This window comes from Nomascus leucogenys, chromosome 19, assembly GCF_006542625.1.
Source record: "Nomascus leucogenys isolate Asia chromosome 19, Asia_NLE_v1, whole genome shotgun sequence".
NCBI lineage: Eukaryota > Metazoa > Chordata > Mammalia > Primates > Hylobatidae > Nomascus > Nomascus leucogenys.
The window spans coordinates 35,923,291-35,939,999 of NC_044399.1; the positions used below are offsets into that span (position 1 = coordinate 35,923,291).

At 56.0% G+C, this 16,709-nt stretch overlaps 2 protein-coding genes and 2 long non-coding RNA genes across 5 annotated transcripts in view; 2 read left to right on the top strand and 2 right to left on the bottom strand.

Annotated features, from left to right (window-relative positions):
* LOC115831451 (kinesin-like protein KIF1C) overlaps positions 1-14,245 on the bottom strand; it is a 141,749-nt gene extending 127,504 nt beyond the window's left edge. Inside the window, 2 exon segments of the mRNA XM_030799455.1 lie at positions 13,784-13,973; positions 14,208-14,245. Of these exon segments, the coding sequence (XP_030655315.1) occupies positions 13,784-13,973; positions 14,208-14,218 (201 nt within the window). The 5' untranslated portion in view covers positions 14,219-14,245.
* Positions 1,674-5,124, top strand: LOC115831450 (peripheral-type benzodiazepine receptor-associated protein 1-like). Its single transcript, XM_030799454.1, has 7 exons — positions 1,674-2,057; positions 2,655-2,754; positions 2,834-2,985; positions 3,626-3,794; positions 4,191-4,235; positions 4,874-4,976; positions 5,060-5,124. Exons 1-6 carry the CDS (start codon positions 2,028-2,030, stop codon positions 4,903-4,905), a joined length of 528 nt encoding a protein of 175 aa, XP_030655314.1. The 5' UTR covers positions 1,674-2,027; the 3' UTR covers positions 4,906-4,976; positions 5,060-5,124.
* Positions 11,098-13,341, bottom strand: LOC115831452. 2 transcript variants are annotated; one of them, XR_004026938.1, is made up of 5 exons: positions 13,220-13,341; positions 12,285-12,368; positions 11,933-12,026; positions 11,654-11,776; positions 11,098-11,477 (listed from the first exon to the last, which is right to left on the bottom strand). It is a non-coding gene; the product is annotated as an uncharacterized LOC115831452 (long non-coding RNA). The 2 variants fall into 2 exon arrangements; XR_004026937.1 differs by lacking the exon at positions 13,220-13,341 and adding an exon at positions 12,455-12,487.
* LOC115831454 lies at positions 13,889-15,256 on the top strand. The gene is made up of 3 exons (XR_004026940.1): positions 13,889-13,978; positions 14,230-14,684; positions 14,839-15,256. It is a non-coding gene; the product is annotated as an uncharacterized LOC115831454 (long non-coding RNA).
* The last annotated feature ends 1,453 nt before the right edge of the window (positions 15,257-16,709 follow it).

Here is a 16,709-nt window from a genome sequence, read left to right on the forward strand (position 1 = left end):
CGCCGAATACCGAGACGTGCCAAAGAGGAGACCCAGGGTCTGGGCTGAGGCCCAGGGCTGAGGTAGGGGTTTGGGGACACACTGTGTCACTTCAGAGAATTGGGGCCGGTCTCCCTACTTTCTGCCAGCCCAAATCCAGTTGCCCTCTCTGCCTGTCCTCTGCTCTGGTCCTGCTGTCACACCTTTGGCTGTGCTATGTGTCTGTTTTTCTTCTAGGATTTCTCTGTCCCATGTGGCTTCCATCTCCCTTCTCCCACCCTGCCCCTGACCCATGGCGTACCTCCCCCATTTAGGACATGGCTCTTTCTCCCTCTGCCAAAGGACCCTTGTTATTGTGGCTGCTGACCCTGCTTGGAATCCCCTGTGCCCCCTCACTGTCCTTATCTCTCCTGCCTTGCCTCACTTCTTGCAGAAGGAGGACACAGCAGAGCTCGGGGTTCATCTGGTGAACTCCCTTGTGGACCACGGCCGCAACTCAGACCTGTCAGACATCCAGGAGGAAGAGGAAGAAGAGGAGGAGGAGGAGGAGGAGGAGGAAGAGGAGCTGGGTTCCAGGACTTGCTCCTTCCAGAAGCAGGTTGCTGGCAACAGCATCAGGGAGAATGGGGCCAAGGTAACGGGGTAGCGATGGGCTGCTGGGCCCCAGGCCTCAGACTCTGGGACCTCCCCACTGTGTGTCAGCAGCTGCTCTGACTGCCACTGAGTGCCAGCAACATTCTAGGTATGTGGCCTGGGCCCTCTCCTAAGCAGAAGATAGGAAGTGGCCCAGGATTGGCCTTTGCCCTCCTGGAAAGAAAGGGGAAGAGGAGGAGCTCATTTCTGTACCTTCTCTCCCTCCAGCCCACCAGATACAGCGCCCTGGCCAGGGGAGGCTGGGGCCACCTAAGATCCTTGTGCTGGTAGCTTCTGGGGAGGGGCTGGGGAGGCCTGCTCCTCAATGCTCCTGTCCCACAGGGGCTGGTGATGGTTCCTAGAGTGTGTTCCCTAATTCTTCCTTTGGCTCTCACTGGATATGTGTGCGACTTTGGGCCAGCCACTGTCCCTCTGGTTCTTTCCTCTCGGAGGAAGCTGTGGGAGGGCTGTGGGGTTGTCCGTAACCCCTGCCGTCGTTTGAGGGCAAAGATCACAGCTCTCTCTCCTCTCCTCTTCCCCACGCATCTCTCTTCCCTGCTGTGTTCTACTCCCACCTCCCAACCCACGAGTCCCAGCCCAACCCCTTTTGTGAGACTGACAGTGATGAGGAGATCTTGGAGCAGATCCTGGAGCTGCCCCTCCAGCAGTTCTGCAGCAAGAAGCTCTTTAGTATCCCGGAGGAGGAGGAGGGGGGGGAAGAGGAGGATGAGGAGGGGGAAGAGGAGGATGAGGAGGAGGAGAAGCCAGGGGCAGGCTGTTCTTCCCGAGACCCTGACCCGCCTGAACCTGCATCGCTGGGGCTGGGCTGTGACAGTGGTCAGCCCCAAAGACCTGGCCAGTGGCCCTTGTCTCCTGAGTCCTCCAGGGCTGGAGATTGCCTGGAAGACATGCCTGGATTAGTTGGTGGAAGCAGCCGGAGGAGAGGAGGGGGCTCCCCTGAGAAGCCCCCCAGCCACAGGGCCTCCAGATCCCCGTGAACACTGCAGCCGACTTCTCAGCAACAATGGGCCCCAGGTCTCTGGACGACCGGGCCCCGCACGGGAGAGGGGTGGCCTCCCCGTAATTGAGGGCCCCAGGACTGGACTAGAGGCTAGCGGGAGAGGGCGGCTGGGCCCTTCCTGGAGGTGCTCCCGCGGCCGGGCGCTGGAGCCTGGCTGGCCAGCTGCCTTTCCCCCAAGTGCTTGTAAATCAGCACTGAATATGATTTGGAGCAGGAGGCGGGCAGCGGGGGCATCAGCATCACCAGCGCCTGCTACTCTGGAGATGGGGAGGCCTGGGGCACAGCCACTGTAGGAAGGCCCAGGGGGCCTCTGAAGGCCAATTCAGGCCCCAAACCCTATGCACGCCTCCCAGCCTGGGAGAAAGGGGAGCCAGAGCGGAGAGGCCGCAGTGCGATGGGCAGAGCCAAGGAGCCACTCTCCCGGGTCCGTGCTCACTCCCTGCCCTGGGCAGCCCCTGCCTGCTGCCACTTGGTGGCCCTGCTTGCTGCCCACCAGCAGCTCCCATTCCACTCTGCCCACCTCCATCAGCAGAGGTGGGGCCGGGCCTCCGGGCTCCCTCACCTGCCTCCTCCCACCCACATTCCACTGCTTTGCTGCTTCTGCTGATCAGAAATGGGATGCACAATATTCTATCACTAGTCACCTGTTGCGGCCTTTGGGCAGGGTCGCCCTTTCCTCTGCATAGCTAGTTATGGCTTCAGGACGCTGACTGTGATGCCATGTCCAGGGTTACCTGCCCTGATGCTGACGGGAGGCCCTCCTCTCAGGCTCCTCAGCCAACTCCAGTGCCCTCTACTCCACTCATCTACTCGGGGGCTGGGGCTGGGGCCTCACCTCCTGCCCTCCCTCCCACTGTGGGGGTGTCTGAGGTCTCCAGCAGGCTGGGCCGAGGCTCCAGGAGAGGAACGCTGTGCTCCTGCGCTGCTGTGCTGCTTACGCTGACGGGGCAGAGCTGGGGGAGCACGAGCCCACCAGAGGGATGGTGTGTTACTTTTGCCGTCTGTTGCCCTCTTTTTGCAGGCAACAGAGACCGGAGAGGCCAGAGGGCAGGACAGCTCTGGGCGGAGGGGCCCCCAGAAGAGAGGTGTCCGAGTCCTCAGGCCAAGCACTGCAGAGCTAGGTGAGCACCCCATGGGGCTTGAGCTAGAGCCCCTCGGCCAGAGCTCGCTGCGTCACCGCCCTCTCCACTGTCTCCACAGTCCCTGCGAGGAGCCCCTCAGAAACACTGGCTTACCAGCACCTACCCGTCCGGATCTCTGTGGCTCTGTTTGACTGTGACCCCGTGTCAATGTCGCCCAATCCTGATGCTGGAGAAGAAGAGCTTCCCTTCCGAGAGGGTCAGATCCTGAAGGTGACTGATTCGCCATCAGGGCTCAGAGCTCCAAACACCAGCTAGGTCTTCCCTCCTCCCTCCTTTCCTCCGCTGGAGGTAGCACAGAATCATGGTGGAGAACATGGCTTCCAGAGCAGATGACGTGGGTTTGGACCTGACTCTGCTGCTTCTAGCTGTGTAACCTTGAGTAGATTACCTAGGCCCCCGGGCCTCAGTTTTCGTATTGGTAAAATGGGGATAATATTAGTGTCTACCTCACAGGGTGGTTTGTGGATTAAATGATCCAATGTACATAAAGTACTTAAACTGCCTGACACATAGGCAGCACAATCTAACTATCTGCTGCTGACATTACTATTTTTATTATTCCTCCAAGTATTGATTAAAGGCATTTTGCTATTGCTCTGAGATTAAGAAGATCCAGTCTGGGGTGGGCGAAGGGCATGGCCATGTAGACAGTGAATGGGGATAATACAGAAAGGGCTGTCTTCTGCTATCCCTCTAATCCTGTTCTTTGCTGTGTTCCCCCTTTTCCCATTCCATGGCATACAAAAGGGAGAACATTCTTCTGCATTTCCAAGTGGGGTGTTGCGGGGTTCGGGGCCTAGGGGCATAGGGAGCGAGCAGAACTGGCTGAGACCACTGGTTTTGTCTCCAGGTGTTTGGGGACAAGGATGCCGATGGCTTCTACCAGGGCGAAGGTGGGGGCCGGACAGGCTACATTCCCTGCAACATGGTGGCTGAGGTGGCTGTGGACAGCCCTGCTGGGAGACAGCAGCTGCTCCAGCGGGGTTATTTGTCCCCAGATATTCTCCTTGAGGGCTCAGGTATGACATGCTGCTGTCCCTCACCCACCTCCCACCAGCCCCCTTCCAATTCCACCTGACCGTGAGCAGTTGTTGTGTCTGGGGTGCTCCCACTTCCCCAGACTCTAGCAGAGCCTTGGAGCCTGCCTTGAACCCTGTGGCGCAGTGGTCAGACTGTACATGGGCTGGCCGCGTGGAGTGGGCGTCTGTTGCAGAAGGGACTACAGCCATGCAGCCAGGAATTTTGGGTCCTGAAGGTTGGGTGGGGCTCTTGTCAGGGATGGGAGATGAATGCCCTTACAAAACAAGCTCAGTAACCCAGCACGGCCCTGAGAGGAAACTCCAGAGTCCCAATCCTGTCTCTCTCACCTCCCCTACCTCACTTTCTCTCTGCTTTCCTGGATCTGTACTCCACAGCCCGCACAACTGGGCCTCCTCCCAAGCCCCGCCGCTCCAAGAAAGGTGGGTAAGACCCCATTCTCTCTCAGGTGCTGGGAGGATGTGTGTGCTGGTGGGTGGCACTGCTTGGCTGTCTGGGGAGGCACCTCTGGGGTTTTGAGCAGGTAAAGGGAATCGGCAGACCACCCACATCCCCTGCCTCCCCCCCATGGGGGACTTTGTTCTGGTGGGGATGAGGGATGGTTTGTGGAGCTCTCTGTTCCCACAGGCACCTGACTATAAAATCCATGAATCTCAGAGTGTGCCATTTACCCTTTCTGGGTGTTAGTTCACTGCCACATAAAAGGGTTGGGGAGATGCGCCCTCAGCAGCCTTCCTTGCCTGCCTCCTCATGTGTGGGCGAGTGTCTGGCCTGCGCTGCAGCACCTGCAGCCTGGGTGGGCAGGGTGGGAGGCGGCTCGCAGGCACATTCTTTCCACAGGTGAGTTGGAAGGCCCTGCTCAGCCCTGTCCAGGTGAAGGAACATCCCTGGGCCAGGGAGGCTGGGGAAGGAGATAGGGTGGGTGGCCCCTCTGGCCTCGCCCCATTGGCTACAACTAGTGGGGAGGTGGTGACGGGGTCGGCAGGGGTCCGGGGCAGAAGACAGGATGGGGTGGAGGGCTCTCCAGAGAGTCCAGAGTCTTCTCCTCCTCCCCCTGCAGGGCCCTCAAGCTGGTCCCCCCTGCTGACCTGAAAGCTCCCTGCTCCATGGTGGCTGCATTTGACTATGACCCCCAGGAGAGTTCCCCCAATATGGACGTGGAGGTGAGGACCTTCAGATAGAGCCCAGCAAAGGGGGCGGTGGCAGAGCCTTCCTGGGCCTGATGCCCTCCTCTTGTTTTCCACAGGCAGAGCTGCCCTTCTGGGCAGGGGACGTCATTACTGTGTTTGGGGGCATGGACGATGACGGTTTCTACTATGTGAGAACATTGTTGGGGAGGGTGTACCATATCCCAGCCCCCCAGACTTCGCGCAGGGGGATAGGCAAGGAACCCTCAGGAAGTCTGGAGGAATGGAACGGGTCACCTCCCTGGACAGTGGTTTTGGCCCCAGCTGTTCCCCAGGGGCATCAGGGTCGAGGGGCAGGGCTAGAGCCTCTTTCCTGATCTCAGTCTCACCGGCCTCTCTTCTCCAGGGGGAATTAAATGGACAAAGGGGCCTGGTTCCATCCAACTTCCTGGAGGGCCCTGGGCCTGAGGCAGGTGGCCTGGACAGGGAACCCAGGACACCCCAGGCTGAGAGTCAGGTCAGTGAGGAGCTGGGCTCCCAGCTTGGCAGGGCGGTCTACCCTACTGGTGGGGTGGTAGGGCCAGGGCAGTGTTTCGGCAGGGGTGCAGCTGGGGTGGTCATGCAGGTAGGCACTGTGTCCAGCACGGAGCCACTAAGTGACCACCAGAGGGGAGCCCCAACAGGCAGCTGCCCCCCAGTATGTGCCCCTCTCTGCAGAGGGATGATAGCTGTGACCCTGACCCTCAGGCCATCTCACAGGCTGCCAACACCTGGGGGCTGACGCAGGTGAGGGGACCCTGTGGAAAAGGACCCCTCTGCCTCACATCTGTAGCCAATCAAAGTCCCTGTTTCAGGACACTCCCACCCTGGGGGTTCTCCCTACCTTCCAGGTGCCTTTGGAAGCCAGTTGCCCAGCGAGGCCCAGCTTCCTGGGTTCTCATTCCTAGAGCTTGCCTCTCCTTGGGGTGAGTGGAATACAACTAAGCCTCCACCCTCAGAGGGCAGGGAGGGAGGGTGAAGAGGCCAAGCCCCAGCCAGAAAACTCAGGGCTTCCATGTGTAAACGCAAAGGCCTTGGAGAGTAGGGCCCACCCCTGTGCAGGGCCACCTGGCGGCTGGGCAGAGAAGATGTGGGTCTGTCGGTAACCCGTCTCCTCTCTTTGTTCCCTGTCCTCAGAGAATGAGGAGGAGAAGACTCCAGTGCTAGACGGAGATAGATATATGTAGAGACAACAACATGTAAGTGGGGGACTGCCCCCCTGTGTGACCATCCACCCCCACTTGACCATAATCAGACAGTGCTCCTTTGTCTCAAATACTGGAGCTGACCCAGCTTTCCCACTGTCGTCCAGGGAATGACGGAGAGCTTGCCATGAGCCAGATTTGCGTAGAGTCGTCCCTCCCCCTCCCTGCTCCCCTTGCCTTGCCTTTACCCAGGGCGGTGCCAGCTGTCATGGGATTACATGTCATCTTAGTATGTGATGTCCCATATTAGCTGATGCCTCCTATTCTATAACACATGTGGTTTATGGAACATGACGTGGCATCCACATTAGGACTCATCAGCGGTATTATGATACTGTGTGGCTATGGTATTATAATACCGTAATTATTACTGGTGCCAGGGTGACACTGTAATGCCACCAGTAATAATGGGCTTCCCACCCTTGTCCTCTGCATTGTGACCTGTTAGGGTGATCAGATGCATGATTTACCTCCAACTCTCAGTTTTCTGTACTTGGGGGATAAAAGGGGAGGTTTGGCCAGGTGTGGTGGCTCATGCCTTTAATAATAGCTACTTGGGAGGCTGAGGTGGGAGTCACTTGAGCCCAGGAGGTCAAGGCTGCAGTGAGCAGTGATCACGCCACTGCACTCCAGCCTGGGTGACAGAGCAAGACTCTGTCTCAAAAATAAAAAAATAAAAGGGAAGTTTGAGTAGTTCAAATCCACAAATGACCCCAAACCATTATTCTCTGGGGCTCAGAAACATCCTCCTTTTGTTTCCCTAACAACCTCTCCCTCCTGGATGTTGTGGAAGGAGCCCTAAGAGGCAGTGGGAAGGGCCTGGGGCTCGCCAGCCGGCTGTTGGCTCTGGCTGGTTGGGGGTAGATGCTTTGGCCTCTGCGGGCAGCCCTGCCACATCGGTGCAGGCCTGGGGCGGGGTGGGGCCTCGGTTGTGCACCCACTTCCCTTGCCTCTGGTCTGGGCTCTATAGTTGGTTCTGGCTGGGAGCCTGCCAGGCTCTGGGCAGCAAGTGGGAGTTTGAGGAAGGGAAGACATGCAGGCTGGCAAGAGCTGACAGAGCTGTGCCAGGTACCAGAGGTGAAGGTGGGAACATAGGTGTGGGGGGCTTTCTGGTGGCTTCTCTGTTCTCCCAGCTCCCTGGCCTTAGATCACTAAGGAGCGCCGTCTGGGTGGGATTAAGGCAAAGGGAGTGGAGTTCGGAGGAGATTCAGTGAGGGAAAAGACGCTAGAGCCTCCAGAGCCTGTGGTGGGGGCTGAGTGATGCCCCCAGCTGTGAGTCCCTCTGGGTCCTTGGCCTCCCCGCAGTCCTCTTAGGGGCCCTTAAGGGAGAGTCCCAATCTTCCTTCCCATGGAGTGGGTACTGGCTCCACACCCTGAAGGCCTAGGGGGGCCACATCTGCTGGGTTTGGGGAGATGCTCTTTCTGTCTATGAGGGGCTGTAGAAGCTACCTCCATTGGCAGTGACAGCTGCTTCTAAGCAGTCCTTGTCCTTGCGCTCCATGTTTTGGGAGGGAGGTGACATGTGAGAAGTTGGGGGCACCCATCCTGAGGGGCAGGTTCCAAGAACTCTTGGGCCCTGTCAGCCCTGCACCCTGGAGGAAGAAGGGAAGGGGCCTGCCCAGGGTCACAGGTGAGCAATCCGGAACGAGACTGCATCCCCTGGGACTCCCAGCTCAGTGCTCCCTCGGCAACACCCTCCCCATTCACCGCCTGTGCGGTGTGTGGCTGACAGTGGGGGGAGGTGAGGCCCTGGTTCTCACCCATGGTTCTGTGACATGGGAGGCTGCAGGCCCCTCAGGCTGTGGAAAAAAGGGGTCAGGGGTTCGGGAGGGAATCAGGCCCTGACCTTGCTCCTTCTGTCTCACATTTCAGGACTGGGGCTGCACCACACAAGGGCCCCCGGGGCCCCCAGGTGGGCCTTGTGCGCCCAGCCCTGGCAGCGCCCCCAGGATTGAACGTGGGGAGCCCCAGGACAGAAGCGAGAAGGTGTGGGGTTTCTTCTCCAAGGGGAAGCAGCTCCTCAGGAGGCTGGGCTCTGGAAAGAAGGAGTGAAGCTGTGGCCCATCCCGCAGGCAGAAGAGGCCCTGAGAGGCCCCCAGATCACTGTCTCTGCTGAGCAGGGAAGGCTCAGACTGGGCCCAGAGCCCCTGTTCTTCTGCGTGAACACTGTGGCATTCAGAGGGAATCAAAGAGCCTTGGTGAAGGTCAGAGCTAAATGGCTCCTTAAGGATGAACTCTCTAGAGAAGCACCTTCCTCCTACAGGAGGGGAAACTGAGCCCACAGTGAGTATGTAACTTGACCAAGGTCACTGAGCCAGGACTGGACCCAGGACCCTCGCGTCCTGGTCCACCCACCTCGTCTACTAGTGTCCCACAGTGCTGCGCTAGTCCCTTCTGCCACCCTTCCCAGTCCCAGGACGGGCCCTGGGGGGAGAAAGGAGCCTGTGCCCCCTGATGGCTCTGGCCGTCCTGATCATGTCTTCCCTCCCCTGAAGGAAAGGGTGCACTGGATTTTCTTGGAGCCCCATCTCCCCAGCGGGCAGGTGGGCGGAGCCTGTATATATGCACCTACTCAGTGCCTCAGTTCAGCTTCCTCCACCTCGCTTCCACTGCACAGGCCCGGGAAGGAGAAAGGCCAAGCCAAAGTGGGCCCCACCCTGCCCTCATCGTGCTCCATCCTTCCCTGCCCGGGCCTGCAGGCCCCTGTATGGCCCTGCCCCCAAAGACCCTGGGGCCAGCAGGGCCGAAAGCGGAGTTGAGCTTGCCTTATTTTGCTCATTGGATTCAAGTTCTTTTGCATAGTTTTCTTCTAACCCCTGTTGGGAGTCCAGGGGCTGGAGAAAAGGACAGATTTATGCAGCTATTTTCATACATTCCCCATTCAGAGTGGGGTAGGGGTTCTCCACCGTTACCCGATCCACTCCATCCCCCACCCTCTGAGGGGTGAGTGTCTTTTTGCATGTTTCCTTTGCTGTGGTGGGAGATAGTTTGACTGAACCCCCACCCCAGCCTTGGTCTCCAGGGGTGTGGAATGGTGGGGGAATTTGTTTAAAAAGATATTTTATTATAATAAAGTCTATTTGCACAAAATCTATGCTGGACTCTATGTGGGCAAAGGGCTCCTTGGAGGGGGGCGGCAGCTGGGCTTTGGACTCTGGACTTCAGACCCCAGAAGTTACATCCTAGGGGTAACGGGCAAAAGCCAATCAACACCACGAGCTTTTGAATCCTTTTCCTAAGAAGAAGGTTTGGTAGCTTCCTGAGCCCGTGGTCACAGGGCCAGGTATTTGCTACTGGGGCTGGGGTTGTGGAGGAAGATGGGACAGACAGGGGAAACACACAGAGGGAAAGCACCAGTTTCAAGATGGTGGACTGAACACACACTGCAGTCTTTCTCCTCTATATCAAATGCACAGAAATAATAGACATGAGAGAAATAGAACAAATAAACACGATACATAGTTCCATTTGAAAGCAAGAAAGGGGACTCAGCCTAGAAACAACAGGATTCTGGAAAAGACAAGAACAGATGGCAGATCATACTGAGAAACTTGAGAGTAGGGTGTATGTGGGAGAGCTCTGCACGCTGCCTCTGGACTAGAGGCAGTGCAAACAGGGCAGAAGAGACCCTAGGGGCTACCGATGGTGTGGTTAGTTGGGGTTTTTCTTTGATTGATTGTTGCACATTCTCCTTCTGCCATGGGCCAAGGGCAAAGGTGAAGATGTCTGCCTTTAGATGACAGACTTAGAGAACAGTAGGGGTTGCAGCTGGGATCAGAGACCAGGTGGTACTTTACGTGGCTGGCCACACCTGGCAGAAACAAGATGTATCACCTCCCAGGTGAGAAGCCACCAAACTGCAGCATACTGTGACCCTTCCCTCTCAACCGCAACCCTCAGAATCGTGGCAGCAGTTCCCACCCAGTCGTCCAGCAGAGACTCCCAACCACAATGGCAAGAACACAGTAAAGACTCAAAAAATATTTGAGGAAAGCCAGCTTCACTAAGAGAGACAACAAATGGAAATGGAAAAATATACACAAGTCAATAAAGCATTAGGAGAAAACTTTAAAAAGTCTACAGTTATTGTTGGAGAAATACAGGAAGGAATTACATATGGGAAACAAGAACAAGTAGTTATGAAAAAGATCCTAATAGAGATCTCGCAAAAAATACATATATTCTTGTTAAAAAAGGACTCAATATATGGGTGAAGAGCATATAATTCATAGTTGGATACAATTAGTAAGCTTGAAATCTGAGGTAAGGAATTCCCTCAGAGTGCTGTACAAAGGGATAAAAGAGATGAGCAAAATGAAAGAAAAGTTATACATGGAGGATGGGGTCAAATGTTTCAGTATCTATTCATAAGAATACCCCGGGGTTGGGAAGATGTGGGGAGAAATAGAGACCATGAGTGATAGAACAAATAATGGCTATAAATTTTCTAGGACTGAAGAAAGACACAGATACTTACATTCAAAGCACTTACTGCATGTGAAGCTGATAAATAAATTACAGGTACAGAAAAAGAGAAGCAACCCAATTCAGTGTTTGAGACTTCAATAATCTTGTCACCCAAACTAGGACAGGACAAGAAAACATTATGACAGATCTATCTTGTTTATGAACACAGAATATCCTAAATATAGATTTAGGAAATTAAATATACATCATGGCTGTAGTAGTTTTTAATTTTTTTTTTTTTTTTGAGACAGGGTCTTGCCCTGTCACCTAGGCTGGAGTACAGTGGCATGATCACAGCTCACTGCAGCCTTGACTTCCTGGGCACAAATGATCTTCTCACCTCAGCCTCCTGAGGAGCTGGGAGTATAGGCACATGCCACCATGCCCAGCTAATTTAAAAACAATTATTAAGAGACGGAGTCTTGCTGTGTTACCCAGGCTGGTCTTGAACTCCTGGCCTCAAGTGATTCTCTTGCCTTGGCCTTCTAAACTGTTGGGATTACAGACATGAGCCACTGTGACTGCTCAGGGACCTGGTCTTTGTTCCCCACAGTCTCCCCGACGCCTAGCGCAGTGCCGGGCACACAGTAAATGCTTGTGGAATGAGTGAGTGGCAACGCTGGTGTCCAGCAGCCTGCCAGCTTCCCTCACTGCCGCCCCACCTGCTGCAGCCTCCGGACCTCCTCCTGCTTCTCCCGTAGGCTGAGCCGAGCCTGTTCATGCTCCACCTCCAGCTGCTGCCGCCGCTGGGCCACCTCCCGAAGGTGCTGACACACAAGATCCGAGTCAAGGCCAGAGCCCCCACTTGGCCATTTCTAGAGAAGATCTGAGATGAGGAAGCCTCAAACACCATTTGCTCCAGATTCCTCTATTACAAAGGAAACTGAGCCTGGAGCAGCTCCAGGCCCAGGCCTTAGTGCCCCTCACTAAGCAGATTCTGCTGTCCCACTTGCTCCCCATGCCAGGGCCCAGCACCCTCTCCCACCTGCACCATCCCCTCACCTTCAGCACTTGCTCCAGGCTCTCCAGCTTGCTCTGCAGGCCCTGGCTCTTGCGAAGGGCTGAGTCCCTCTCCCGTGTCACCCCCAGGAGCTGGCCCCTCAGCTCCGCATTCTCCCACTCCACCTGGCGAGGGGGCAGTGGCAGGGAGTTGGGTGGGTGAGCCTTGACCCACCAGCGCCCTCACAGTGGGAACAGTCCCCTACCCCTGCTCAGGGGTGGAGGAGAAAGCCCCTTGGCTGGGTACCGGGGCCCTGGTGGGAGCACAGCTCTCCACAGCACCTGGGCGGAAGTGGTACCTGCTCCTTCTCTGGGGCTCTCCCACTGAGCCGGGAGTTCTCCTCCACCAGTTCTGCGCTTCTCTCAGCTGCAGTTCCTGAGCGGGCAGAGGAGCTCTCAGGAGGCAGCCCAGCACCCACATTCCCCCTCTCCCCACACAGAGGACCCTGCCCTCCTCCCAGGCAAGGCCTTCCTCCCCTGCAGGAACCTGCACCAGCCAGGAAAGGAAAGGAGCAGGAGGGAAAATGTGTTCTTGAGGGCAGCCGGGGTGGGAGCAGAGCTGAGAGGGAGCCCACCACCCAGCTGGCCGGGGCGAAGGGAGGAGCTGGCCTCTGGGCTGCCCTCAAGAGCTCACCAGCTCCTCACATCGCCTCTGCTTTTTCCGGGCCTCCTGCTCCAGGCTCTGGCATTTCTTTCGCTTCTTGCTGAGCTCCGATTCCTGTGGGGTCAGAACCAAGGGCTCCTCATGAGGGAAGGTACCTCTGCCCACAGCAGGCTGCCTCCAGCCCTTGACCTAGGACTTACCAGCTGCTGCACCCTCTGCTCTTTCTCTGGCTCTCCTAGAATCACGGGTAGGTTGTCCGCATCCTCCTGGGGCGTGGCCTGGAAATGCCCAGGGGCAAGGGGCTGGCACCTGAGAACAGGGCCCCAGGGCAGCCTGCCCAGAGCAGGTTCCCACCCCATCATTCAGCCAGCAAGAGCTCCCTGCCTAGCAAGAGCAAAGAAGGGTACTGTCTGCCCACCCCCTCCCATTGTCTCCCGTTGATGTGTAAGTACAAAGGCTGCACCCCTGTGTCCTGGAGCCATAAGCGCTTTGAGATCCTGGGACCCACGTGTGCCCTGGGAGACGGGTCCTTTACCCAGGCCAAAGCTTTCCCTTTTTAGCTTCCAGCAGCAGCCCTGCTCTGCACTCAATAACTGTCCTGGGTGTCCTTCAGCGACTGGCAGAGAACTAGGAGGCTGCTTGGGCCCCCGGGGATGTGGTGCTCCCCAAGATAGGGGTTCCCTATCATCCAAATCTGGGCTTGGCCTAGAGCAGCGCAAGTCCAGCCAGAACCTTCTCCTGGCTTCCCCCAAGCCCACCCTACCACACCTTCCGTTTATCCGTGCAAACTTAGGGGGAGGACAGGTCTTGATGGGAGGTGCATCTCCCTTCCAGGGCCAGCCAGGGAGACAAAATCTGAGCAAGAAGCCTCCCCCCACCTGGAGGTCTTGGTCACTATCAGATCACTACCTGGTCTCTCCTCCCAGCCCTCTTCCCAGAAGGAGGAGGACCTACTTGCTGCCTACCTAAGATGATGGAGAGAAGCCAGACTCCTAAGTTCTAGGGGTCCGGAGCGGGTGCCTGGGCCTCGAGACAGGGGCTGCCTAAGCCCCGCGCTCAGTGAGGGTTGCCTGTACCTGGAGCCAGGGCGGACGTACGTCCGCCCCCGGGTAGCCGGGGCCAGGCCTGGCCAGCCAGGCGGGCGCTGACCGGGGGCGTCCCCGCTCTACGGCGGCGGCGGGAGGAGGCGGCGCGGGCTGGGCCCCGGGCGGCTGCCAGGGCAACCAGGGAATTTGCGGCCGGGCCGTACCACTCGCAGCGCGGCAGGGGCGGCCGGCCAGGCCCCGCTGGGCGCAGGCCTATGGGGAGCGGAACCCTGGAGCCCCCAGGGGAGGGCACGGCGCAGGTACGAGCACGGGAGGCTTGGAGGTGGACCCTGCCCAGGACGGGAAAGTTCCCCAGCCCCTGGGAGTGCGCACACCACCACTGAGTCCTTGGGGTTCTGAGCACGGTGCAGGGGAGATCCCGGTGGTCGTTCCCCCCACCCATCTGCGCGCACCCACACACCTGCCCTTGGCGCCGGCGCTCACCTCTCCCGGGGCCCGGGAGCCGGCTCCCCTGCTCTGGCCTGGAGAGCAGGGCCCGGGGCCGGGACGGCGGGAGTGGGGGCGTCTCCCGCTGGTTGCGCAGCGCCATCTGCCTCTGCAGCCGCAGCACCTCCCGCTGGGACTCGCGCAGCAGCCCATCGAAGTCCCACACGTAGAGCCACTGGGGACCCTCCTGAGGTTGGGGGACAGGGACAGGGACAAGGAGGGGAGTCAGGCCTAACCCTTGCCTGTCCCGTGCCATCCCCTGCAGAGCCCTTTGCCTTGCTGGAGGGGCTCCGATGCGCGGGACTGTGCACACCCTCCCATGGGTCCGTGCCTGGTTACATGTGCATGCGTATGTGGCCACATGCTCCCGCGAGCCCCTATGCGGTCATTCTCCGTAACTTATTTCTCGGGTGCTAAATACCTTGTGAACATCCCTTCCACAGGGGATGTGTGGATGCATACAGCCAGACCCACCGGCAAACAGCCTCAAGCCTGGAGCGCAGAAATGCCCAGGTCTGGGACTCATGGCTCCACCCCTGTCTCCCTCTCCCACCTGGGCCGTTGCCAGGGGAACCTACTCCCAGCAACCTCCACCCTCCCGTTCATTTGCATCTCATTAACATCTTGTCCGCATCCCACAACAGGCAGATGGCCCTGTGCAGGGCTGAGCTGGAAGAGGTAACCAGGGCCTCCTCGCACCTTGCCCACCAGAGTGAGCCTGGCCTGCAGCTCCCTGCACTCCCGCTGCAAGGCAGCAATCTGCTTGTCCTTGGCCAGCAGTGCACTGGCTGTCTCACTGAGGTCCCGGGCTCGCTGGCTGGCTAGGGCCTTCCGACACAACTCCAAGCTGGCCCCTGGCCGGCCAGGGCAAGGGGGCACTCACCTCGCCAGAGGAGGGGTAAGGCTAATGGTCACCTGAGGGCTGGGGCACTTCTCCCACTCCTCATCTCCTCCCAAAGGAAGAGTGAGCATGAAAACCTAGGGGGTAGCCACCTGCTTCCACCTTGACTGGGGTCTCAGAAAACCAGCAGCCTCACTCTACCCCATTCCAGCGGTTGGAAAGGATTAACTCCACATCTGAGTTTAGGATCAAAGGATGCTGCTAATTTGGGGCTGCCACTGTGATGGGTCTCATCCCTGCCCCCACTCCAGCTCTATACCCTGAGATGAGCTCAGCAGGAGGCTGCCGCCAGCACCAGCACGTGGTAATCCAGAATCCTGCTCCCTGCCTGCTCAGGAACCTCCCCATCCAGCTCTTCTCTGCCCCCTGCAGCGCCAGAAACTTTTGGCCTCCTTGCCTGGCCAGCCTCTGCCCTTCCTGCACCTTAGCCCCTAGATTCTTGCTTTCCTAGGTGCTGAGACTGTGACTCCCAAGCTTCAGACAACCCTCAGGCCCAGCCCTGGCTCCCCTCTTCCTTGGTCACCCAGCCTCCACCCAGCAGCCTCCCCTACATTGACGGACAAGTCAATGTAGGCCAGCACAGGATGGTAAGGGTAAACAGGGGAACTACATCTGACCTAGCAAAAAGTCTTGCTTGAAAGTTATTAAAATGAAATGTGGCCTGGACGCGGTGGCTCATGTCTGTAATCCCAGCACTTAGGTAGGCAGAGGCAGGAGGATCGCTTGAGTCCAGGAGTTCGAGATCTGCCTGGTAACACGTGTGACCCCATTCTCCACAAAAATGGTAAAAAAAAAAAAGAAAGAAAGAAAAAAAAAGAAACAAAGAAAAAGAAACAAAGAAAGAAAGAAATGTAGAAGGTAAAAAAAAGGCATTCCAGTGCAAAAGAGGCTTGATAGGACAGGATATGTCTGGGGAATCTACAAGTAGCTCACTGTGGTTAGAAGTGGTTAGAGATTAGGCTAGGGAAGTAGGTAGAGGCCAGGAAATGGAAGATCTGGACAGAGGAAGGTCTGGGTGAAATGAACAAATACTTGGCTTTACAAAAGACACGTCTAGTAGCAGTAGGGAGTATTAGGAGAGAAATGAGGCTAGTTAGGAGGCCAGTATAATAAACCCACTAAGAAGATCTATAAGAAAATGAAGGTAGAAAAAAATGAAAGGCTAAGAATACATAATTTGCATTTGCTGACAAAACTAGATATGAGAGGAAATGATGATACCTTTATTTCTGCATAAGTAATAGGATAGATAATGGTGCCATTCAATACTGGCAAATGAAAGTGAAAAAGTTTTGGGAAAACGATGCCCTGTTTTAGACATGCCAGGTGTCAGTTCCAGGAAGTTACCCCGGTGGTACATCTCCATAAGTAATATGGAAAGCAAATACACAGGTTATTGGTTCCAACATTATCTGCGAAACTGACACACTGGAAACAGCCTAAATGCTCAGACCTAGGATATTGGCCGAAAACCTATGGAATCTACACAACATGTGACAAAGCTATAAAAATAAGAAAAATCTCTATGAAAACAAGAAACAAAAGAGTATTTAAAAGTACAACAGCATGGATACTACGCTATCTTTTGTACAAGAAAGGGGAAATGAGAATATATATATAATCTGTATCTGCTTATACCTGCAAAAATGAAGACAACTAAGATAAACTAAAAGCTAATGATACTGGAAGGGAAGGATAAGAAATAAGACTTTTCAGTATATCTTCTGAGTAAAAAAACCTCAATGGTTTTATCATCCATTTTTTTCTTTCCTGAATGAAATATTACTGCAATTTTAAAATGGAGATTTTTCCTTTTGAACCATATTAATGTTTAATATATTCCAAAAATAAAATCAACAAGGATGAGGGGTGGGCAGTACAACGGAATACAATAGGAATACATAAATTTAATTGACTACTATAGCAATAACTTCACCACAGAAAGAGAAAGAGAAAAAAGATATAAGAGAAAAAGATTTTTTTTTTTTTAGACGGAGTCTCACTCTGTCACCCAGGCTGCAG